At 39.0% G+C, this 25,747-nt stretch overlaps 1 protein-coding gene across 6 annotated transcripts in view; it reads left to right on the top strand.

The window, feature by feature from the left end:
* Window positions 1-25,747, top strand: part of ALMS1 (ALMS1 centrosome and basal body associated protein) — a 203,157-nt gene that overhangs the window by 41,323 nt on the left and 136,087 nt on the right. For all 6 annotated transcript variants that reach the window (XM_067007400.1, XM_067007399.1, XM_067007398.1 and 3 more), the window contains one exon: window positions 1,056-1,215. In XM_067007400.1, the coding sequence (XP_066863501.1) occupies window positions 1,056-1,215 (160 nt within the window). The remainder of the gene's footprint in view (window positions 1-1,055; window positions 1,216-25,747) is intronic.

Raw genomic sequence — 25,747 nt, 5'->3', positions numbered from 1 at the left:
AGGGGACACGGGTTCGTGCCCCGGTCCAGGAAGATCCCACATGCTGTGGAGTGGCTGGGTCTGTGAGCCATGGCCACTGAGCCTGCGCATCCGGAGCCTATGCTCCACAACGGAAGAGGCCACAACAGTGAGAGGCTCGCGTACTGAAAAAAAGTTTAAAAAGTGGTATGTTGTTTTCATATGAGAGCATGCTGTGAATTTGGTGAAAAGTTGTGTAATGTTTATGTACCAACATCAGTACTAATAGTTTCTAATTTCTTTTTTCTTTTAAAGATTTTTTTTTGATATGGACCATTTTTTAAGTCTGTTGAATTTGTATTACTTCTGTTTTATGTTTTGTTTTTTTTTGGCTATGAGCCTTGTGGGATCTTAGCTTCCCAACCAGGGATCGAACCCACACCCGCTGCATTGGAAGGCGAAGTCTTAACCACTGGACCACCAGGGAAGTCCCCTCTGATTTCTTGTTTTACAAGGACTTGCTGGAATGTCATGAAAGTTCAGGAACTTCTTTTTCAGCATTTAACCTTTACTTCATCAGTTTATATTTCCCACTACTTTTGTTTCAAAAAATTTGAGAACTTAATGTTTTTTGGTAACTGATCACAGATACAGTTCTTTGATGAGTTTATTTTTCTTCTAAACATTTGTGGATTTCTTGAAAATATTTCTGTTCTCTTTTCCCTCCTTTCCTCTTTCCTTTCCCTAACATACCTCTCCTTCTTAAAAAAAAAGTCCTTGAGCTTGTCAAGAATATTACCATAGTTCAGATCATACTATTGTTAAGTAGCAAACTTCTGAGTAATAGAACACTTCTAGGTCTCCTATCTGTAATATTCTATACAGGTAGACTTCCAAACCCTCAAATAATTTGTAGAGCCTTCCTGGACTTAACCAAACAAGATATGACCTATATATGAATTCAGGAGGGTTGAGAATATGATCTTGAGGAACTGGTATAACTGCTTAGCATTCATTTTCATAAAAATGAGGTTATTTTTTAGTAGATGAAGTCTAAAATTAATCTTATTTTCTTCATTCTTTCTCTCTTTTCATAGGTATGTCCTTCTAATATGGACATTAATCAATCTTTTTCATCTGTATTGCCTCCATTTGTTCCTCATGAGCCAACTAGAGAGTTGGAGTATCACTCTTCAGATCTCAGAATGTTGAGGGTATCTCCTGACACTGTGCCAGGGACTCTCAAACATTCAACAGGTATGTAGAGAAGGAGATATTAAGTGTCCTTATGACTAGCTTGTTAAAAATATCTTGCTGTGCCTAATTTTTTACTTTTGAACTCCTGCAATAATGTTAACTTTGGATTAGGTGTATTTATAAATCCTTAGATCTTTTATTAGATGAACCATGTGATTTTCATTGCATTCTTCATGACAGTGTTTAGAACTGAATTACATGGAGGAGTCTGATATTAGAGTCAGTTTGTTTCTATATTCCTTTCTGTGACTTGGGAAGGGAAAAGGGAGTTAAATGAGCATAAGAACAGATACAAGTTTACAGAGAGGAAACTGAGAGATTAGTTTTGAGGTAGAAAGTAAGATTGACTGCTGAGGGAGGTTGAGAGTTGTGGAGGTGGGTTAAGGGATTTCAGGAGAGTGGCTTGGTGAAGGCTTAGAATTTATGTTGAAGTGAATAGGGGATGGAGCTGACCAAGGATAAGCAGATGGATTGGCAGGTAGTTCTGAGAAGTCAGCCGAGGTTGGAGATGCCTATCCTGGACATTTTCATGTGAGTGAAATCATACAATATGAGGTCTTTTGTGGCTGGCTTCTTTTACTGAGTACATTTTCAAGATTTATCCATGTTATAGTGTATATTGGTACTCATTCCTTTTTATTGCCAAATAATAGTCCATAGTATGGATATGTCACATATTGTTTACCTATTCATCAGTTGATGGACACTTGGGTTGTTTTCCATTTTTTGACTCTTATGAATAATGCTGTTATGAACATTCATGTACAGGTTTGTGTATTTGTTATTTTTATTTCTCTTTGGTTTATATCTAGGAGTGGGCATTTCTCGTTCGTGGTAAAAGTGTTTAACATTTTGAATAACTGCTAAACTTTTCCAAAGAATATGCACCATGTTACATTCCCACCAGCATTATGAGGGTTCCAGTTTCTCCACACCCTCAACAACAGTTGTTTTTCTGTCTTTTTGGTTATAGACATTCTGGTGGCTGTGAAGTGGTATCTTGTGGTTTTGGTTTACGTTTCCCTAAATGTTACGTTATTGGTTTGAGATTTTTCTTTTTAATGTATTTACATTGATAGATTTCTAAACACTGCTTTAGCTGTGTGCCTTAAGTTTTGGTTTGTTGTGTTTTTGTTTTAATTCATCTAAACTATTTCCTAATATACTTTATAGGATTTTTGTGCTTTTAAATTTTACTGAGGCATGTTTTATGTCCTACCATAATGTTTATCCTGTAGAATGTATGGTTTGCGCTTGAGAAGAATGTGCATTCTGCTATTGTTAGGTGCTGTGTTCTATACATGTCTCTTAGTTCTAGTGGGTTTATAGTGTTCAAGTCTTCTGATCCTTGTTGATCTTCTGCTAGTTTTCTCCATTTTTGAAAGTAGGGTATTGAAGTCTCCAATTATTATTGTTTGTCTGTTTTTCCCTTTTCTGTCAGAATTGTTTCATATATTTTGAGACTTTGATATTAAGTGCATTTATGTTTTTTTTTTTAACATCTTTATTGGAGTATAATTGTTTTACAATAGTGTGTTAGTTTTTCCTTTACAACAAACTGAATCAGTTATACATATACATATGTTCTCATATCTCTTCCCTCTTGCATCACCCTCTCTCCTACCCTCCCTATCCCACCCCTCTAGGTGGTCACAAAGCACAGAGGTGATCTCCCTGTGCTATGCGGCAGCTTCCCACTAGCTATCTAATTTACATTTGATAGTGTATATATGTCCCTGCCACTCTCTCACTTCGTCACAGCCCACCCTTCCCCTTCCCCCTATCCCCATGCTTGAGTAAGTCTGTGTTTTATTCCCGTCCTACCACTAATCTCTTCATGACATTTTTTTCCTTTAGAGTCCATATATATGTGTTAGCATACGGTATTTATTTTTCTCCTTCTGACTTACTTCACTCTGTATGACAGACTCCAGGTCCATCCACCTCATTATAAATAACTCAGTTTCATTTCTTTTTATGGCTGAGTAATATTCCATTGCATATATGTGCCACATCTTCTTTATCCATTCATCTGTTCATGGACACTTAGGTTGCTTCCATGTCCTGGCTATTGTAAATAGAGCTGCAATGAACATTTTGGTACATGAGTCTTTCTGAATTATGGTTTTCTCAGGGTATATGCCCAGTAGTGGGATTGCGGGGTCGTATGGTAGTTCTATTTGTAGTTTTTTAAGGAACCTCCATACTGTTCTCCATAGTGGCTGTATCAATTTACATTCCCACCAGCAGTGCAAGAGGGTTCCCTTTTCTCCACACCCTCTCCAGCGTTTATTGTTTCTAGAGTTTTTGATGATGGCCAATCTGACCGGTGTGAGATGATATCTCATTGTAGTTTTGATTTGCATTTCTCTAATGATTAATGAGGTTGAGCATTCTTTCATGTGTTTGTTAGCAATCTGTATATCTTCTTTGGAGAAATGTCTATTTAGTTCTTCTGCCCATTTTTGGATTGGGTTGTTTGTTTTTTTGTTATTGAGCTGCATGAGTTGCTTATAAATTTTGGAAATTAATCCTTTGTCAGTTGCTTCATTTGCAAATATTTTCACCCATTCTGAGGGTTGTCTTTTGGTCTTGTTTATGGTATCCTTTGCTGTGCAAAAGCTTTTAAGTTTCATTAGGTCCCATTTGTTTATTTGTGTTTTTATTTCCATTTCTCTAGGAGATGGGTCAAAAAGGATCTTGGTGTGATTTATGTCGTATAGTGTTCTGCCTATGTTTTCCTCTAAGAGTTTGATAGTGTCTGGCCTTACATTTAGGTCTTTAACCCATTTTGAGTTTATATTTGTGTGTGGTGTTAGGGATTGTTCTAATTTCATACTTTTACATGTAGCTGTCCAGTTTTCCCAGCACCACTTATTGAAGAGGCTGTCTTTTCTCCACTGTATATCCTTCCCTCCTTTATCAAAGGTAAGGTGACCATATGTGTGTGGGTTTATCTCTGGGATCTCTATCCTGTTCCATTGATCTATATTTCTGTTTTTGTGCCAGTACCATATTGTCTTGATTACTGTAGCCTTGTAGTAGAGTCTGAAGTCAGGGAGCCTAATTCCTCCAGCTCCATTCCTCGTTCTCAAGATTGCTTTGGCTATTCGGGGTCTTTTGTGTTTCCATACAAATTGTGAAATTTTTTGTTCTAGTTCTGTAAAAAATGCCATGGGTAATTTGATAGGGATTGCATTGAATCGGTAGATTGCTTTGGGTAGTATAGTCATTTTCACAATGTTGATTCTTCCAATCCAAGAACATGGTATATTTCTCCACCTATTTGTATCATCTTTAATTTCTTTCATCAGTGTCTTATAGTTTTCTGCATACAAGTCTTTTGTCTCCTTAGGTAGGTTTATTCCTAGATATTTTATTCTTTTTGTTGCAATGGTAAATGGGAGTGTTTTCTTAATTTCCCTCTCAGATTTTTCATCATTAGTGTATAAGAATGCCAGAGATTTCTGTGCATTAATTTTGTATCCTGCAACTTTACCAAATTCATTGATTAGCTCTAGTAGTTTTCTGGTAGCATCCTTAGGATTCTCTATGTATAGTATCATGTCATCTGCAAACAGTGACAGCTTTACTTCTTCTTTTCCTATTTGGATTCCGTTTATTTCTTTTTCTTCTCTGATTGCTGTGGCTAGAACTTCCAAAACTATGTTGAGTAAGAGTGGTGAGAGTGGGCAACCTTGTCTTGTTCCTGATCTTAGTGGAAATGGTTTCAGTTTTTCACCATTGAGAACGATGCTAGCTGTGGGTTTGTCATATATGGCCTTTATTATGTTGAGGAAAGTTCCCTGTATGCCTACTTTCTGCAAGGTTTTTATCATAAATGAGTGTTGAATTTTGTCAAAAGCTTTCTCTGCATCTGTTGAGATGATCATATGGTTTTTCTCCTTCAGTTTGTTGATATGGTGTATCACGTTGATTGATTTGCGTATATTGAAGAATCCTTGCATTCCTGGGATAAACCCCACTTGGTCATGGTGTATGATCCTTTTAATGTGCTGTTGGATTCTGTTTGCTAATATTTTGTTGAGGATTTTTGCATCTATGTTCATCAGTGATATTGGCCTGTAGTTTTCTTTCTTTGTGACGTCTTTGTCTGGTTTTGGTATCAGGGTGATGGTGGCCTCATAGAATGAGTTTGGGAGTGTTCCTCCCTCTGCTATCTGTTGGAAGAGTTTGAGAAGGATAGGTGTTAGCTCTTCTCTAAATGTTTGATAGAATTCGCCTGTGAAGCCATCTGGTCCTGGGCTTTTGTTTGCTGGAAGATTTTTAATCACAGTTTCAATTTCAGTGCTTGTGATTGGTCTGTTCATATTTTCTCTTTCTTCCTGGTTCAGTCTCGGCAGGTTGTGCATTTCTAAGAATTTGTCCATTTCTTCCAGGTTGTCCATTTTATTGGCATAGAGTTGCTTGTAGTAATCTCTAATAATCTTTTGTATTTCTGCAGTGTCAGTTGTTACATCTCCTTTTTCATTTCTAATTCTATTGATTTGAGTCTTCTCCCTTTTATTCTTGATGAGTCTGGCTAATGGTTTATCAATTTTATTTATCTTCTCAAAGAACCAGCTTTTAGTTTTATTGATCTTTGCTATTGTTTCCTTCACTTCTTTTTCATTTATTTCTGATCTGATCTTTATGATTTCTTTCCTTCTGCTAAATTTGGGGTTTTTTTGTTCTTCTTTCTCTAATTGCTTTAAGTGCAAAGTTAGGTTGTTTATTCGAGATGTTTCCTGTTTCTTAAGGTATGATTGTATTGCTATAAACTTGCCTCTTAGAACTGCTTTTGCTGTATCCCATAGGTTTTGGGTCGTTGTGTCTCCATTGTCATTTGTTTCTAAGTATTTTTTGATTTCCTCTTTGATTTCTTCAGTGATCACTTCGTTATTAAGTAGTGTATTGTTTAGCCTCCATGTGTTTGTATTTTTTACAGATCTTTTCCTGTAATTGATATCTAGTCTCATAGCGTTGTGGTCGGAAAAGATACTTGATACGATTTCAATTTTCTTAAATTTGCCAAGGCTAGATTTGTGACCCAATCTATGATCTATCCTGGAGAATGTTCCATGAGCACTTGAGAAAAATGTGTATTCTGTTGTTTTTGGATGGAATGTCCTATAAATATCAATTAAGTCCATCTTGTGTAATGTATCATTTAAAGCTTGTGTTTCCTTATTTATTTTCATTTTGGATGATCTGTCCATTGGTGAAAGTGGGGTGTTAAAGTCCCCCATTATAATTGTGTTGCTGTCGATTTCCCCTTTTAAGGCTGTTAGTATTTGCCTTATGTATTGAGGTGCTCCTATGTTGGGTGCATAAATATTTACAATTGTTATATCTTCTTCATGGATCGATCCCTTGATCATTATGTAGTGTCCTTTTTGTCTCTTGTAATAGTCTTTATTTTAAAGTCTATTTTGTCTGATATGAGAATTGCTACTCCAGCTTTCTTCTGATTTCCATTTGCATGGAATATCTTTTTCCATCCCCTTACTTTCAGTCTGTATGTGTCCCTAGGTCTGAAGTGGGTCTGTTGTAGACAGCATATATATGGGTCTTGTTTTTGTATCCATTCAGCCAGTCTGTGTCTTTTGGTGGGAGCATTTAATCCATTTTCATTTAAAGTAATTATCGATATGTATGTTCCTATTACCATTTACTTAATTGTTTCGGGTTGTTCTTGTAGGTCTTTTCCTTCTCTTGTGTTTCTTGCCTAGAGAAGTTCCTTTAGGATTTTTTGTAGAGCTGGTTTGGTGGTGCTAAACTCCCTCAGCTTTTGCTTGTCTGTAAAGGTTTTAATTTCTCCATCAAATCTGAATGAGATCCTTGCTGGGTAGAGTAGTCTTGGTTGTAGGTTTTTTTCCTTCATCACTTTAAATATGTCCTGCCACTCCCTTCTGGCTTGTAGAGTTTCTGCTGAAAGATCAGATGTTAGCCTTATGGGGATTCCCTTGTGTGTTATTTGTTGTTTTTCCCTTGCTGCTTTTAATATGTTTTCTTTGTATTTAATTTTTGACAGTTTGATTATTATGTGTCGTGGCGTGTTTCTCTTTGGGTTTATCCTGTATGGAACTCTCTGTGCTTCCTGGACTTGATTGACTATTTCCTTTCCTATATTAGGGAAGTTTTCAACTATAATCTCTTCAAATATTTTCTCAGTGCCTTTCTTTTTCTCTTCTTCTTCTGGGACCCCTATAATTCGAATGTTGGTGCGTTTAATGTTGTCCCAGAGGTCTCTGAGACTGTCCTCAGTTCTTTTCATTCTTTTTTCTTTCTTCTGCTCTGCAGTAGTTATTTCCACTATTTTATCTTCCAGGTCACTTATCCGTCCTTCTGCCTCAGTTATTCTGCTATTGATCCCATCTAGAGTATTTTTCATTTCATTTATTGTGTTGCTCATCGTTTCTTGCTTCCTCTTTATTTCTTCTAGGTCCCTGTTAACTGTTTCTTGCAAATTGTCTATTCTATTTCCAAGATTTTGCATCATCTTCACCATCATTATTCTAAATTCTCTTTCAGGTAGATTGGCTATTACCTCTTCATCTGTTAGGTCTGGTGTGTTTTTATCTTGCTCCTTCATCTGTTGTGTGTTTTTCTGTCTTCTCATTTCGCTTATCTTACTGTGTTTGGGGTCTCCCTTTTGCAGGCTGCAGGTTCGTAGTTCTATCTATTTTTGGTGGCTGTCCCCAGTGGCTAAGGTTGGTTCAGTGGGTTGAGTAGATTCCCTGGTTGGGGGGACTAGTGCCTCTGTTCTGGTGGATGAGGCTGGATCTTGTCTTTCTGGTGGGCAGGTCCTTGTCTGGTGGTGTGTTTGGGGATGTTGGTAACCTTATTATGATTTTAGGCAGCCTCTCTGCTAATGGATGGGGCTGTAGACCTGTCTTGCTCTTTGTTGGGGATAGGGTGTCCAGCACTGTTCTTTGCTGGTCCTTGAGTGAAGCTGGGTCTTGGTGTTGAGATGGAGATCTCTGGGAGATTTTCGCTGTCTGATATTACGTGGAGGTGGGAGGTCTCTTGTGGACTAGTGTCTTGGGGTTGGTTCTCCCACCTCAGGGACCCCGCCCTGGTGCCTGGCTGGGGCGCCAAGAACCTTTAATCCACATGGCTCAAAATAAAAGGTAGAAAAAATAGAAAGGAAAGAAAAGGAAGGAAGGAGGGAGGGAGGGAAGGAAGGAAGAAAGGAAAGAAGAAATGAAGGAAGGAAGCAAGAAAGGAAGGAAGGAAGGTGCAGAGGAAGAAAGGGAGGAAGGAAGAGACGAAGGGAGGAAAGAAGGGGGGAAGGAAGGAAGAAAGGAGGGAAGGAGAGAAGAAAGGAAGGAAGAAAGAAAGGGAGAAAACAGAGTAGTATAAAGTATAGTTATTAAAATAAAAAGTAATTATTAAGAAGAAAAATTTCCTTTAAAAAAAAAAAAACAAACAGAAAAATGGGTCGGTCTAACCCTAGGACAAATGGTGAAAGCAAAGCTATACAGACAAAATCTCACACAGCAGCACACACATACACACTCACAAAAAGAAAAAAAAAAAAGGGGAAAATAATAGTATATCTTGCTCCCAAAGTCCACCTCCTCAACTTGGGATGATTCGTTGTCTATTCAGGTTTTCAACAGATGCAGGGCACTTAAAGTTGATTGTGGAGCTTTAATCCGCCGCTTCTGAGGCTGCTGGGAGAGACCTCCCCCTCTCCTCTCTGTTCGCACAGCTCCTGGGGTTCAGCTTTGGACTTGGTCCCGCCTCTGCGTGTAGGTTGTCCAAGGGCGACTGCCCTTCGCTCAGACAGGATGATGTTAAAGGAGCAGTTGATTCCGGGGCTCCAGCTCACTCAGGCTGGGGGGAGGGAGTGGCACGGGGGCGGGGCGAGTCCGCGGCGGCAGAGGCCGACGTGACGCTGCACAGGCCCAAGGCGCGCCGTGCGTTCTCCCGGGGAAGCTGTCCCTGGATCCCGGGACCCCGGCAGTGGCGGGCTGCACGGGCTCCCGGGAGGGCCGGTGTGGAGAGTGACCTGTGCTCACACACAGGCCTCTTGGTGGTGGCAGCAGCAACCTTAGCGTCCGACACCCGTCTCTACTGTCTGTGCCGACAGCCGCGGCTCGCGCGCGCCCGTTTCTGGAGTTCCTCTACGCGGTGCTCTTAATCCCCTCACCTCACACCCGAGGAAGCAAAGAGGCAAGAAAAAGTCTCTTGTCTCTTCGGCAGCTCCGCACCCACTTCAGGGGCTCCTTTAAGCGGCGCACTTAATCCCCTCTCCTCGCGCCCAGTCAGCAAAGAGGGAGGAAAAGGTCTCTTGCCTCTTCGGCAGCTCCAGACTTCTCCCGAACTCCCTCCCGGCCAGCCGGCCAGCCGTGGCGCACTAGCCCCCTTCAAGCTGTTTTCACTCTGCCAACTCCAGACCTTTCCCTGGGATCTGACAAGCCCGAGCCTCAGCTCCCGGCCCCGCCCGCCCCGGCGGGTGAGCAGACAAGCCTCTCGGGCTGGTGAGTGCCGGTCGGCACCGATCCTCTGCGGGAATCTCTCCGCTTTGCCCTCCGCACCCCTGTGGCTGAGCTGTCCTCCGCGGCTCTGGAGCGTCCCCCTCCGGCACCCGCAGTCTCCGCCCGCGAAGGGGCTTCTAGTGTGTGGGAGTCTTTCCTCCTTCACGGCTCCCTCCCACTGGCGTAGGTCCCGTCCCTATTCTTTTGTCCCTGTTTATTCTTTTTTCTTTTGCCCTACCCAGATATGTGGGGAGTTTCTTGCCTTTTTGGAGGTCTGAGGTCTTCTGCCAGCGTTCGGTGGGTGTTCTATAGGAGAAGTTCCACGTGTAGATGTATATCTGATGTCTCTGTGAGGAGGAAGGAGATCTCCGCGTCTTACTCTTCCGCCATCTTTTTTTGAATCCATTTATGTTTATAATGTTATACATTCCTGATGAATTGACCTTTTTGCTGTTGTCCCTCTTTAATCTAGTAACATAATTTTTTGTTTTAAAGTCTATTTTTTCTTATGTCTCTGTGCACTTTCCAGTTCTTATGGTTGCTGCTTGAATGTATCTTTTTTCATCCCTTTAGTTTCAACCTATTTATGTTTTTGAAGCTGAAGTGTATCTCTTATAAATAGCTTATAGTTGTATCTTTTTCATTTCTTAATTCCAGACTGACAGTCTTTGCCTTTGATGTGATTGTTTAATCCATTCACATTTAATGTAATTATTGATAACATTGAATTTACACTTCCTTGTTTACTTTTTCTTTTCCATATGCCTCATGACTCTTGTTCTTCTGTTCATCCTTTACTACTTTTTATTGCATTAAGTGAATATTTTCCAGTATTTTAATTTCTTTAATAATTTTCTAGCTAATTTTTATTTTTTAAAAAATTAATTTATTTTATTTTTGGCTGCATTGGGTCTTTGTTGCTGCATGTGGGCTTTCCCTAGTTGCGGTGAGCGGGGACTACTCTTTGTTGTGGTGTGTGGGCTTCTCATTGCAGTGGCTTCTCTTGTTGTGGAGCATGGGCTCTAGGTGCACGGGCTTCAGTAGTTGTGGCATGTGGGCTTCAGGAGTTGTGGCTGGCAGGCTCATTAGTTGTGGCACACGGGCTTAGTTTCTCTGCAGCATGTGGTATCTTCCTGGACCAGGGCTCGAACCCATGTCCCCTGCATTGGCAGGCGGATTCTTAACCACTGCGCCACCAGGGAAGTCCTAGCTGATTTTTAGTTATATTATTAGTGGTTGCTCTAGGGCTTATAAAATTTATCTTAACTTACCAAAATATACTCCCAGTTTATACTAACTAAATTCTAGTGTCATACAGAGATGTTTCTTCTATATAGATCTATTCCCTCTTCTTTATATTTGCTATTATTATAATACATAATACACCTATATGTTACAAACCCAAGACTAGATTGTTACATTGTCATAATTATTCTATAATTTTATGTATTTTAAAGAAGCTCAGAGAAGTAGAGAGAGCAAATAGTTATATTTATAGAGCTTGTTACATTAATATTTGAATTTATTCTTATTTCTTATTCTCTTTCTTATTCTCTTTATTTGTTCCTGTGGATTTGTTATCACCCAGTGTCATTTCCTTGCTGTACTCTAACTTTGCTCCCATGTACTTCCTTTTGATGTTATTGTTGAATATGTTACATTTCTTTATGTTATAGCCCCAATAATACAATTACTTATGTGTTGTTTTATGAAAGCTTGCTTTTAAAATCTGTTAGAAGAAAGGAAAATATGCAAGTGTCCTGTCTTTTTGATTACCTAACATAATCATCTTTACTAGCACTATTTGTTTTGTTCTGTAAATTCGAATTACTGTTTGGTGTCACTTACTTTCAGCCTGAAGAACTTCCTTTAGTATTTTTTGTAAGATGGGCCTGCCACCAACAAATTCTCTCAGTTTTTGTATATCTGGGAATGTTTTTATTTTATCTTTTTGAAAGATAGTTTTGCTGGGTTTTGAATTCTTGGTTAAAATTTTTTTTTTTTTTCCAGCACTTTGAATATGTCTTTCCACTGTATTCTGCCTTTATTGTTTCTGATGAGAAATCAGCTATTCTTATTAGTGTTCCATTGTATGTGATTGTTTTTTTCTTGCTGCTTTCAGGATATTCTCTTCGTCTTTCAGCATTTTGATTTTGATTATGATGTGTTGGTATGGATCTCTGTGTTTATCATTGAGTTCATTGGGATTCTCAGATGTGTAGGATAATGCTTTTCATCAAATTTGGGAATTTTCGGCCATTATTTTTTCCTGCTCTTTTCTGTCTCAGATAGCCCCCATTATACATATGTCAGTACACTTAATCTTGTCGAATAGCTCTCTGAGCCTTTGTTCATTTTTATTTATTCTTTTTTTTGGCTGTCCTTCAACTTGCATAGTCTCTGTTATCATCATATTCACTGATTCTTCTGTTTGTCCCTATTTACTGTTGAGCCTCTAGGAAATTTTTCATTTTAGTTGTACTTTTCAACCCCAGAACTTCCATTTGCTTCTTTTATAAGTTCTATTGGCTTATTTTCTATTTGATGAGATAATGCCATTACCTTCTTTTAATTTTATTTTTTAATGTTTTCTTGACATCCTTATTGAAGTATAATTGCTTTACAATGCTGTGTTAGTTTCTGCTGTATAACAAAGTGAATTAGCTATATGTGTACATATATCCCCATATCTCCTCCCTCTTGCCTCTCCCTCCCACCCTCCCTGTCCCACCCCTCTAGATGGACACAAAGCACCGAGCTGATCTCCCTGTGCTATGCGACTGCTTCCCACTAGCTATGTGTTTTACATTTGGCAGTGTATATATGTCCATGCCACTCTCACTTTGTCCCAGCTTACCCTTCCCCGTCCCCATGTCTTCAAGTCCATTCTCTACGTCTGCGTCTTTATTCCTGTCCTGCCCCAAGGTTCTTCAGAACCAATTTTTTTTTAGATTCCATATATATTTGTTAGCATACAGTATTTGTTTTCCTCTTTCTGACTTACTTCACTCTGTATGAACAGTCTCTAGGTCCATCTACCTCACTATAAATAACTCAATTTCATTTCTTTTTATGGCTCACTAGTATTCCATTGTATATATGTGCCACATCTTTATCCATTCATCTGTCGATGGACATTTAGGTTGCTTCCATGTCCTGGCTATTGTAAATAGGGCTGTAATGAACATTGTGGTACATGACTTTTGTTTTTTTTTGCATTTTTTTGCGGTACATGTGCCTCTCACTGCTGTGGCCTCTCCCTTTGTGGAGCACAGGCTCTGGGTGCGCAGGCCCAGCGGCCATGGCTCACAGCCCCGGCTGCTCCGCGGCATGTGAGATCCTCCTAGACTGGGGCATGAACCCATGTCCTGAGTCCCCTGCATTGGCAGGTGGACTCTCAACCACTGCGCCACCAGGGAAGCCCCCATGACTTTTTGAATTATGGCTTTCTCAGGGTATATGCCCAGTAGTGGGATTGCTGGGTCATATGGTAGTTCTGTTTTTAGTTTTTTAAGGAATCTCCATACTGTTCTCCATAGTGGCTGTATCAATTTACATTCCCACCAACAGTGCAAGAGGGTTCCCTTTTCTCCACACCTTCTCCAGCATTTATTGTTTCTAGATTTTTTGATGATGGCCATTCTGATCGGAGTGAGGTAATACCTCATTGTAGTTTTGATTTTCATTTCTCTAATGATTAGTGATGTTGAGCATCCTTTCATATGTTTATTAGCAATCTGTGTCTTCTTTGGAAAAATGTCTGTTTAGGTCTTCTGCCCATCTTTGGATTGGGTTGTTTGTTTTTTTGATATTGAGCTGCATGAGCTGCTTGTATATTTTGGAGTTTAATCCTTTGTCAGTTGCTTCATTTGCAAATATTTTCTCCCATTCTGAGGGTTGTCTTTTGGTCTTGTTTATGTTTTCCTTTGCTGTGCAAAAGCTTTTAAGTTTCATTAGGTCCCATTTGTTTATTTTTGCTTTTATTTCCATTTCTCTAGGAAGTGGGTCAAAATGGATCTTGCTGTGATTTATGTCAGAGTGTTCTGCATGTGTTTTCTTCTAAGAGTTTGATAGTGTCTGGCTTTACATTTAGGTCTTTAATCCATTTTGAGTTTATTTTTGTGTATGGTGTTAGGGAGAGTTCTAATTTCATTCTTTTACATGTAGCTGTCCAGTTTTCCCAGCACCACTTGTTAAAGAGGCTGTCTTTTCTCCATTGTATATTCTTGCCTCCTTTATCAAAGATAAGGTGACCATATGTGTGTGGGTTTATCTCTGGGCTTTCTATCCTGTTCCATTGATCTATATTTCTGTTTTTGTGCCAGTACCATACTGTCTTGATTACTGTAGCTTTATACTATAGTCTGAAGTCCGGGAGCCTGATTCCTCCAGCTCCGTTTTTCTTTCTCAAGATTGCTTTGGCTATTCGGGGTCTTTTGTGTTTCCATACAAATTGTGCAATATTTTTGTTCTAGTTCTGTGAAAAATGCCATTGGTAGTTTGTTAGGGATTTCATTGAAGCTTCTTTTAATTTTTAAAGCATGATTTCCTTTTCTTCTTTGAACATATTTATAATAACTGCTTAGAAGTCTTTCCTGACTAAATCCAAAATGTGGGTCTCCTTAAAGGCAGTTTCTATTGCTTGCTTGTTTTTTTCCTGTGAATGGGTCACTTTTCTTTTTCTTTTTGTGTGTCACAACTTTTTGTTATAAACTGGACATTTTAGATAATATATTGTTGCAGCTCTGGATACTGATTCCCTCTCTGGGCTGAGAATATTTGTTATTGTTTTGCTTGTCTGGTTATTTAGTGACTAGTTTGGAAGTGAAGTCTGTTTCCCCTGCAATATGCACCTTCTGAATTTCCTCACTGGAAAGCAGAGTCTTTTTTTAAAAATTGGATTTGCATTTTATTGTATTTAAAAATTTTTTATTTATTTATTTGGTTGTGCCCTGTCAGTTGCGGCAGACGGGATCCTTAGTTGTGGCATGCATGTGGGATCTAGCTCCCTGACCAGGGATTGAACCCAGGCCCCCTGCATTGGGAGCATGGTGTCTTAACCACTGCACCACCAGGGAAAATCCCCAAAGCAGAGTCTTGGGCATATGTACAGCCTCCCTGACTGTGGTCTCCATCTCTTCCCTCTTCCTGTGACTATGGCTTTAACTCAGTTCTCTTTTACTGTCTCTTTCATCTCCTTGTTGATCTTCTTGTTTGTCTTGCAATATTGGTATCAGCTGTTAGCCTCAGCTAAGCTGATTGCTGTATTGTTTTCAACAATGCCTCGAGGCATTAATAGTTCCCTAGTCGTCTGATTCAGTTACTGTAACGCCCTTTCTTAGAGGTAGTCTTTTAAGTCAGTCTTTGAGGCTTTCTTTTAAACTTCTAGCTTGTCTAGTGTATGGCTTTTTTGTATCATGTAGCTAGCAGCTTCCTCTTAATTGCTTACAACTGTGATCAGCATTGTTTTTGCTGGCGTTCTTAGGCTTGAACTTCTCCCTGTTCTATTCCAAATGAAGTCAGTCTGCTTATGGAGATGTGTGGAGCTCTCTGTTCTTATGGATTGCCTCTCCTGGGAAAAAGCTTTGTGACATTGCTCTGGGAGTTGGAACAGTGACCCACTTATATTAGAGTAACACGTCCCTTCTTTATAAGAATGGTGTTGGGTGTGGATGGTATTCTCTGGTCTTCTTGGATTGCCTCTTCTGGAGTGGAACCTCTGCCCTACGAGTTAGGTCAGGTGGGGCCGCAGCCCAGTATTCTTAGCCTGCCGTGCCTGGGGTCAGTATCTTAAAGTGGGGAACTAGGTAGAGGTGGGGCACTCTTTGTGCTCTTCTTTTGCAGCCTCTCTTCCAAGACATCCTCTCTGTTCAGCCTCTTTACCTTATGCATTATTTCTATTGATGCACTCAGTTGTACCATTTGGTTATGTCTCATTCCTCCCAGTAATACTCTGAGCTCCTGAGTGATAGTAGTTTTGTGAAAAGCCTGAAATTAGATTCAGCTGCCTTGACATCTGAAACAGTTGAAAAAATGGGAAATGAGAATGATAAATTTGAAAGACTTCAACAACCCATGATTAAATTATGCTGTAAGAATAGTTAAGCTCTCTGGGGGAGCCTGAGTATAGAGAACAGCAAAATTCCAAGGATAAAACTTTATAGGATATAGTAGGAGAAAGGGGAGCCAATAGAGAATACAGAAGAGGAACAGATATTTTGTTTAATTTATTAATCAGATTTAGTTTTTACTCTTTCAGTTTTCATTCTCATTTCTTATTGCCTTTGTCACATCACACTGGATTTGGTTGCATACACGTTTAAGATTGCTATATCTTCTTCGTGGATTTATCCTTTTATTATGTGGTAAGGCTCTTTGTTTTGAGTAATTATTTTTATTCTGGAGATTACTTTACCTGCTATTTTAGCCATTACTGCTTTTAACAAATTGTACAGTATTTCTTTTTCTGTCTTTTTACTTCAACCTTCTTATGTCATTGTGTTTGAAGGGATTTTCTTCAAACACAATGGGCGTATAGTTGTGTTTTTTTTAAACACTGTGTTAATGTCTGTATTTTAGTTGGTGTACTAGACTATTTGCCTTAAAACCATTATTGATATACTGGGCTTAAAGTTTGCCATTGTATTTGTTTTCTCTTTGTTCCTATGTTTCTCTTTTCTTGACTTACTATGGGTTACAGGAACATTTTGATCTATCTATAGTATTTTGAGTATATTGCACAGTATTGTTTCTTTAGAGGTTGCTTTAGGTGTTACAATATACATACATAATTTATAACTGTTTACTGGTATCAACTTTCACCTCTGAGAGTGAAGTAGAATTAGTTCCCTTTACCCGTCCCACTTTAAAAATAATAATTGTTTTAATATTTTATTTACATATATTGAGTATCACAGCAAATAGTGTTAGACTATTTGCTTCAGTCATCAAATATGATTTAAGAAACTCATAAAGAGACTGAAAGTCTGTTATATTTCCTCTATTTTTATCCATTCTGTTGTGGTTTTTGTTTTTGTTTTTTTTAGTCTTTATGAACTTTCAGGTTTTTTCCTGCTATTTTCTTTCGGTTGGAGAATCTCTCAGCCCCTCTATGTGGGTGAGTCTATTAGTGACAAATTGGTTTCTTTACCTGAAAATGTCTTTATTCTTCATCCATTCTTGAAGGATAATTGAGCCAGACATAGAATTAATGGTTTATGGTTTTTTTCTTTCAGCACTTGCAAAATGGCATAACACTTCCTACTGGCTTCCATGTTTTCAGATGTGAAATCTACTATCATTCAAAATGGTTTTCTCCTATGTTTTCTGAAATTTAATTGTGTTGTGTCTTGGTGTGGATATCTTTGAGTTTTGTATTTAGGATTCACTTAGCTTCTTGAACTTGTAGATATATGTCTCACCAAATTTGGGAAGTTTCCCATTATTTCTGTGAATAATGTTTTTTAACACATCCCTCCCCACCCCCACCCCCCTTCTCCTCTGCTTATGGCATTCTGTTGATATGAATGTTAGAGCTTTTGTTATAGCCCAAGAGCCCCATCTTTTAAAAATTGATTTTCTTTCTGTTGTTCAGACTTATTAATTGTATTGATACGTCCTCAAGTTCACTTATTCTATCTTCTGTCATTTCCATTCTGTCATTGAGCCTCTCAAATGAGGTTATTTGTTACTGTATTTTTTTCAATTTCCATTTGTCCTTTTTTATAACTTACATTTCTTTGCTGAGATTTTATCTTCATTTTCTTCAAGAGATTCTTAATTGCTTGCTCAAGCGTATAAGATGGTTGCTTTTAAATCCTTGTCAGATAATTCCATCATCTGTTTCACCTTGATGTTGGAATCATCTGATTATCTTTCTCATTCAAGCTGTGATGTTCCTGGTTCTTGATATTGTGAATGATTTTTAATTGTGTTTTGTACATTTTGAATGTTACAGAAAGAGACTGGATCCTATTTAATCTCTTTTAGCATTCAGTTGTCCTATTTATATGTAACATATAGGTCCTGGCCTACTTGTATGGGCTGTGGTTTCAGAGACTTCAGTTTTCAGAGTTTTCACTGAATAAAGTAGACTTGCATTATAGTCTACTTTGCTCAGTGGTGCTCCTGAGGCCCATGCTTGATCTCTGCTGGTGCTGCTCATGCAGGTGGAATGCTCTTCCTTAGGCCTACTGCTCTTGAGTGGAAAGTGGGAGATAATTGGCCCGTAGGGTAGAGGATGCTTTCCTGGGCTTGCTCCCTGGGCACCTGATGCCAGTGGATCTCCCATTTGATTCTTGCTCCTGCCATCAGTGGGGGCAAAAAGTGCTTTTCTAGGCCTCCTGGTACATTTAGGTGGGGGATGTAGGAATTCTGGTCTTCTAGGATACAGACTTTTCCTGGGCTAGCTCTCTGGGCCTCTTAGTGCTGGTGGGCTTCTCTCTAAGTTTCTGCCAATACTGTTGGGGAGGAAAGCACCTACCTGGGTTGCCTTCTGTCACTGGGTTGGAAATCAGGAGATTTGGAATCAGTTGCTGGCCAGAGGGTTAGGAGATTCCATCCAGGCCTTCTCTTCCTCCTTCCCCATCTTGGTGCACGTTCCAGGATACTAGCCTCTCGTGGGTCCATTCAGGATATATGAGAATTAAAAAGAAAATCCAGGGAACTCAGTGTTGTGTTGTTCCTCAAGTGTGGTCCCTAGCCATTTGGCCTTTCACTTTCCAACCTTACAGAGTCTTTTTATGATTTTCTGTTGAATTGTTTACAGGGAGGAGCAGAGAAAGCAGTGAGTTTATACTATTTTTGTCAGGGGACTAGAAGACAACTGGAATTTTGAATATGTGAAAACTTTGGAGGCATTGTTGTTTTGGGGCTGTTGGTAGAAATCATCAAATGAGGGAGTCATGGTGGTAAGAAGTGAAGTAAAGATCTTTCTCAGGCAATATTGAATAAGTTCAGGGTTCTCTAGCCACAGAAGGTAGGGACACCTATGCCATGAACTTTCCCTAGGTTTTCTAAAATCTGCCCCATCATGGACTAAAAATAATAGCTAATATTCATTCCTTGCTTACTTTGTTAAGCATTTCCATATATTATATTATTTTATATCTATACCTAACTTATGATGTTAGGTACTACTATTATCCTATTTGATAACTGAGCAAAATGAAGCTTAGAGAGGTTAAATTACTTGCCCCATAGCTGGTAAATTGGTGGAGTGCCAGTTGTGAACCCAGGCAATATCCTCAAGAGCCTGCATTCTTAATCTCACTACATTATTCCACCTTTTATCTTCCCTAAACCCAACTCTTTTATTCTTCTTAAACATCGGTGATAATGTATTTCTTTCTTCTTTATCAAATGTAAACTCTACTGGCTGATTAAGACCTTCTAAATTCTGTTTGTCCAGCTTTAAGTTTGTACATTTTGGTCATTCCAAGCAAACTATTTTATTGTTGTTATTTTTGTTTACTTTTCTACCTCTAAAGTCATGTTCATTCCTTACCCTGGTATTTTACTTATACATTTTCCCTTCCCTGAAATGTCAGTCCCTTTCTTCACATCCCTACATTCTGCTTATAATTTAAGGCCTAGGTCAAGCCCCATGTAACCTCACCATAAATAGCGCACCTACAGTTTATTAAAGTTCTTATGTATAAAGGACACCACATTTTATTTCTGTTCAATGCCTAACACAAATATTGGCACATAATAAAGGCATGGAAAAATCTTGATAGTTGTTTCCTAACTTAAGAGTATCAGTCAGTGGAATAGTACTGGCTGTCCTCGGCTTGTTTACAGCAGCAGGCAGAAACATGGTAGGAACAATGCTTTGTGCAAGAAAGGATCTTAAGTTCTTCTGAGGTGATATCTGCTCCCAGTGCTTCATTTACTTTCTGTGGCTGATGACTTCCAAATGTAGCACTCTATCCAGATGTCTCATACTCTAAATGTTTGTGGCTAACTACCTATAGAAAATCTTCATTTATATGTCCCATGGCACTGTAGCCCCAGAACTCCAAGGAACTGATCATCTTTTCAACGTACTCTTTCTTCTTAGTGAATGGGCATCTACCTAGTTGTCAAGCTAGAAACTTCTCTCTCTTCTTTTGCTCTCACCCCTGTCCATTTACACAGTCCTTTTGATTATGATTTTCAAACTACTATTTTTGCCTTTTTGGATTATTGCATTAGTAATAGGAAACTCATCATCTTTTCTGCCTTCCTATCTGTTCTTTGTATTAAGCCAGAATAGTCTTTTTTCATGACACACTTGAAAATATCACTTCTAGTTTGAAACCCCTGCTTTCCATTGTTACCTTCAGGATAAACCAAACTCCTTAGTATGTCATAGGAGGTCCCTGTTCACCTCTTTAGCCTCACACTTGCCTCTTTGATCATATTGAGCTACTGCAATTCATTCATTATGCTAGGTCCTCTAGTCTCCTAGATCTTACAGATGCTGTTTTCTCTGTTTGGATGACTTTCTTCCTCTACTCCTTGTGCCCCATCTTTGCCCAACTCTTCATCCTTTCATTCTCAGCTTAGATGTCTTCTAGGAAATATTTCCTGGTTTCCACCATTCACCATGCGTCCTTGAGAAAGAGTCAGTACTCCTAGTATATGTGTTCTGATGGTATTCTATAAACACTAGCATTCATCACTGCTCTGAACACATAGTATAGTAATTGCTTGTTTACTTATTTCTGTTTCCCACTAGACTTTAAACTCTTTGAGGGTACAGCTGGGGCTTTGTTAATATTTTATTTACTTCTGACCATGAGAGGTGCTTAGTAAATAGTACATATTGAAGGACTTAGTGAATTATTGAATATTAAATGAATTAGATGTCTGGGTAGACTTAAGTAAGAGATGGGAGAAATAAGGAGGTAGGCTTTGTCCCTTTTGGGGAGATCAGTTCTCAAGAAAGTGGGTCAAATGAAAATAAAAATCATATAAACAACTTTATTTCAGTTGTTATTATGAAGGCGTGTGGATTTGTGTCTTGTATTAAAAGCTTTTATTGATCTCATTAATATGGGGCCATCTCTATGACTTATATGCATATATGCCTTTTTAAATGTTGTTTGGTTGTTATTGGGGTTTGTGATCCCTGACTACAAACTTAATTGGTTTAATTATCCATTAGTTTTCTTGCCGTAATATACAATTAAAGTCACGTCTTTGGTTTAGCCTACTTCACGTTGTTTGGTATCTCTCTCGGAGATGTGACTTTGGTTTGGGGCAGGACGTTGGGAGCATTCTCTGAAAGATGGAGGGCCTGGAAGCAAGACCCAAAATACCATCTTCCGCTGCCCTCCTTTCTGTAAGGGTGCACTTACTATTTGCCAGGTATATTACATACTTATCTCATTTAACCTTCACAACCCTATGAGGGTGGTATGATGAGGGAACTGACTTTCTGGTTATTCTATTAGGAAATAGTAAACTTTGGATTTGAACCTGTGTCTGAGTGCAGGGTTCATGAACTTTACACAAGACCAGTAGTTCTTTAGCTTTTAGGAACTGCTGCCCTTTTAGGAGTGCAGAGGAGTCTATAGCCCACTTACCTTAACCAAATACCATTTTCACATAGAAAAAGAACTTAGTGATAGCAACAAAAAAGTGAGGTTATCTAATGAGCTTCTGTATGTGATTTTCATGTTACAAAACAGTGCCCTATAAACTCAGCAGTTTTCTTACATTTAAGAAAACATTTCTTACTTGATACTGTGTTGCAAGTTATTCAGGTGACATACATTTGTCAACAAGACAACACCCATAAAGTATCACACTATATAGGCACTTTGTTTTTTTAAAAAAATATTTATTTATGTATGTATGTATGTGAGTATATGTATGTATGTATGTCTGTGTCAAGTCTTAGCTGCGGCATGCAGGATCTTTCGCTGCGGCATGCAGGCTGTTCGTTGTGACACACGGGCTCTGTAGTTGTGGCGCTCGGGCTGCAGAGCACGTGAGCTCACTAGTTGTGGTGCACGGACTCAGTAGTTGTAGTGTGTGGGCTTAGTTGCCCCACGGCATGTGGGATCTTAGTTCCCCGACCAGGGATTGAACCGACGTCCCCTGCATTGGAAGACGGATTCTCAACCATTGGACCACCAGGGAAGTCCCTATAGGCACTTTGGAAGGGTTATATTTACATCTGCTTTGTCAATAATGGTATCAAGAATTTCTATTTGAACTATAATATATACAAGTATTATAGTCTAGTTTTGAGAAGACTTAGGTTAATGTTGATGCAAACATCTATCAGTTTACTCAAGGATTAACCAAATAACCCACAAAAAATTTACTTATCTAGTTATCAGTAATTACTAATTAGGAAATTGTAAAAACTGTGAAGTTACAATAGTTCATAATTAGAGAGTAAGAATAACAGCAATGAAAAAGACCAACTTAAAATATTACCAGTATCCTTTTTAAAACTGCAGGAATTTCAGTGTACTTGCTGTGCAGACAAAATAGATTCTCTTCAGGACAGCCAGACCTGTTAGTGGTGACTGAATTGGAGGTAATTCATTTGGAATGATTACTAATAAGAAGCCCTTAGTTGTATGTAAAACAAAACTGGAATTGCATCTCATTTTGTCTGTGAGAAATAAAGTACTTGCTTGTTGTTCTTATTAAATGAGGTCATAGAGGATTTCAGATTATACTTTGAGAAATAAAACTATGCTCTCTTTCTCTCCCAAAGAAACCCTCTATGTTAATAAGCATTTGGCTCCAGTGTGTAAAGAGTTCTTCAGCAAATCCTAACCAGGTTGTTAGTCTGTCTCTAAAAGGCATCAGTATAAACTTTTGGAATATTATAGTCTTTTCCGGGCAGTTCTCTTCTCCCTCATGTCCAGACTTTTCTCTTCAACTCTTACCCTAAAAATGGACTTTGAAGAATTCAGTAGATATATAGTAATATTGTAACGTTCACAGTCAGCATATTTATTCCTGTTTCAAGGGCTGAGAGAGTAGTACTCTACAACTATGCCATCCATCATCATGTATTCCTTACGTATGCAGACATATTTCAAAAATGATAGTGGATTGATGATCAACGTTGCTTCTGACAGTTTGAAGTGTATGTCCTTAAGCTTATATGGAACTGCCAGAAATTTCTTCGTGAACACCACAAGTCTCCTCCTACACTTTTTGCAGCTTAACTTGAAGTAGTTCTTTTAGTTCCCTTTACTAATCTTTTCCTTCCTGCTGAGGTCTTCTTAAGTAAGGACTCGTTATTTTGTGTAACACATCTTTCAAGGATCTGAGCTGTATATCTTTTTCAAGGAGCTGGGCTGTATATCTTAACTCCTTGGTTGTTATCTCATTTGTTCCCTTCTAGGTACTAGATGTCACTATTAATTTTTAATGATCAAAACATGTAAAAACTTTGAAAAATTAGAAAATAATTTGGAACAAGTGTTTGTTCTTTAATCTGTTTATTTTTCATTTTAAATATGTTTCCCATGTACAACATTATGTTTCAACATCTGTATGCACTACAGCATGTTCATCACCAAAAGTGTAGTTTCCCTCTCACCATATAGTTGACCCCCTTTACCCATTTCAGCCACCTCCCACCCTCCTTTCCCTCTGGTAACCACTACTCTCTTCTCTGTATCTGTGTGTTTTCTTTTAGTTTGGTTTGTTTGTTTGGGTATTTATTATTTGTTGTTTTGTTTATATGAGTTAAATCATGCAGTGTTGTCTTCTCTTTCTGACTTATTTCACTTAGCATAATACCCTCAGGGTCCATCTGTGTTGTTGCAAATGGCAAGATTTCATCTTTTTTTTAATGGCTGAGTAGTATTTCATTGTATGTACAGTTGACCCCTTGTACAGCATGGGGGTAGTCTGCATATAACTGCGGATTCAATCAACCACAGTCTGTGTCGTACTCTAGTGTTTACTGTTGAAAAATATCCACTTGTAAGTGGACCTGCAAAGTTCAGACCCACAGTGTTCAAGCGTCAGCTGTATGTACCACATCTTATTTATCCATTCATCCATCGATGGGCACTTAGGTTGTTTCCATACCTTGTCTATTGTAAATAATGCTGCAATTAAGGGTGTTATAATTAGTGTTTTTCTTTTATAATTAGTGTTTTCATATTCTTCAGATAAATACACAGAAGTGGAATAACCAGATCATATGGCAGTTCTGTGCTTTTTAAAAATATTCATTAGTCCATACCCTTGAAGGGGTCTCTTTATGTATTTCTCCTTGATCTTTCTTTTATTATTAATTAATTAATTGATTATTTATTTATTTACTTATTTATGGCTGCATTGGGTCTTAGTTGTGGCACACGGGATCTTTCATTGCAGCATGCAGGCTCTTCATTGCAGCACATGGGCTTCTCTCTAGCTGTGGCGTGTGGGCTCTGTGGTTGCAGCACATGGACTCTCTAGTTGTGGCATGTGGGCTCAGTAGTTGCAGCACATGGGCTTAGTTGCCCTGAGGCATGTGGCATCTTAGTTCCCTGCCCAGGGATCGAACCCACGTCTCCTGCATTGGAAGGCAGATTCTTAACCATGGACCACCAGGGAGGTCCCTATTCTTAATTTTTTTTTTTTTTTTTTTTTTTTTTTTGCGGTATGCGGGCCTCTCACTGCTGTGGCCTCTCCCACCGCGGAGCACAGGGTCCGGACGCGCAGGCCCAGCGGCCATGGCTCACGGGCTTAGTTGCTCCGCGGGATGTGGGATCTTCCCGGACCAGGGCACGAACCCGTGTCTCCTGCATCGGCAGGCGGATTCCCAACCACTGCGCCACCAGGGAAGCCCCCTATTCTTAATTTTTTGAAGAACCTCCATACTGTTTTCCATAGTGGCTACACCAGTTTACATTCCCACCAACAGTGCACAGGAGTCCCTTTTTTTCCACATCCTCGCCAATACTTTTTATTTCTTGTCTTTTTATTAATAGCCATTTTAACAGGTGTGAGGTGATAGTTTCATATGATTTTGATTTGTATTTCCCTAATAACTAATGATGTTTAACATCTTTTCCTGTGTCTGTTGGCTCTCTATATGTCTTCTTTGGAAAAACGTCTATTCAGGTTTTTTGCCCAGTTTTTTTTTTGTTGTTTGTTTTGTTTTTTTTGCGGTACATGGGCCTCTCATCGCTGTGGCCTCTCCCGTTGCGGAGCACAGGCTCTGGACGCGCAGGCTCAGTGGCCATGGCTCACGGGCCCAGCCACTCCGCAGCATGTGGGATTCTCCCAGACTGGGGCATGAACCCGTGTCCCCTGCATCGGCAGGTGGACTCTCAACCACTGCGCCACCAGGGAAGCCCTTGCCCAGTTTTAATCAGGTTGTTTTGTTGTTGTTGTTGTTGTTGAGTTGTATAGGTTCTTTACATATTTTGGATATTAACCCCTTATTGGATATATGATTTGCAAGTAGCTTCTCCTGTTTGGTAGGTGATCTTTTCATTTTGTTGATGGTTTCCTTTGCTGTGCAGAAGCTTTAGTTTGATGTAGTTGCTTGTTTCCATTGCCTGAGGAGACATATCAGGAAAGATACTGCTAAGACCAATGTCAAAGAGTGTACTGCATATGTTTTCTTGAGGAGTTTTATAGTTTCAGGTCTTACATTCAAGTCTTTAGTGCATGTTGAGTTACTTTTTGTGTATGGTGTAAGATGGTGGTCTAGTTTCATTCCTTTGCAGGTGCTTTTCCTGTGCAGTGGTGGTTTCCCAACACCATTTATGGAGGAGATTGTTTTTTTCTCCATGGTATGTTTTTTGCTCCATTGTCATAAATTAATTGTTCATATGTGTGGGTTTATTTCTTGGCTCTCAATTTTGTTGCATTGATCTTTATATCTATTTTTCTGCCAATACCATGCGGTTTTGATTACTATAGACTTGTAAAATTTGAAATTAGGGAGTATGATACCTCCAGCTTTGTTCCTTTTTCTGAGGATTGCTTTGAGCATTTGGGTCTTTTGAGCTTTCCTATAAGTTTTAGCATTGCTTCTTCTGTTTCAGTGAAAAATGCCATTAGTATTTTTATAGAGATTCCATTGA

The sequence above is a fragment of the Kogia breviceps genome, chromosome 11 (genome assembly GCF_026419965.1).
Source record: "Kogia breviceps isolate mKogBre1 chromosome 11, mKogBre1 haplotype 1, whole genome shotgun sequence".
Taxonomy (NCBI): Eukaryota; Metazoa; Chordata; class Mammalia; order Artiodactyla; family Physeteridae; genus Kogia; species Kogia breviceps.
Note: the sequence above shows the minus strand (reverse complement) of the source record. Positions and strands in the feature narration are given on the sequence as shown.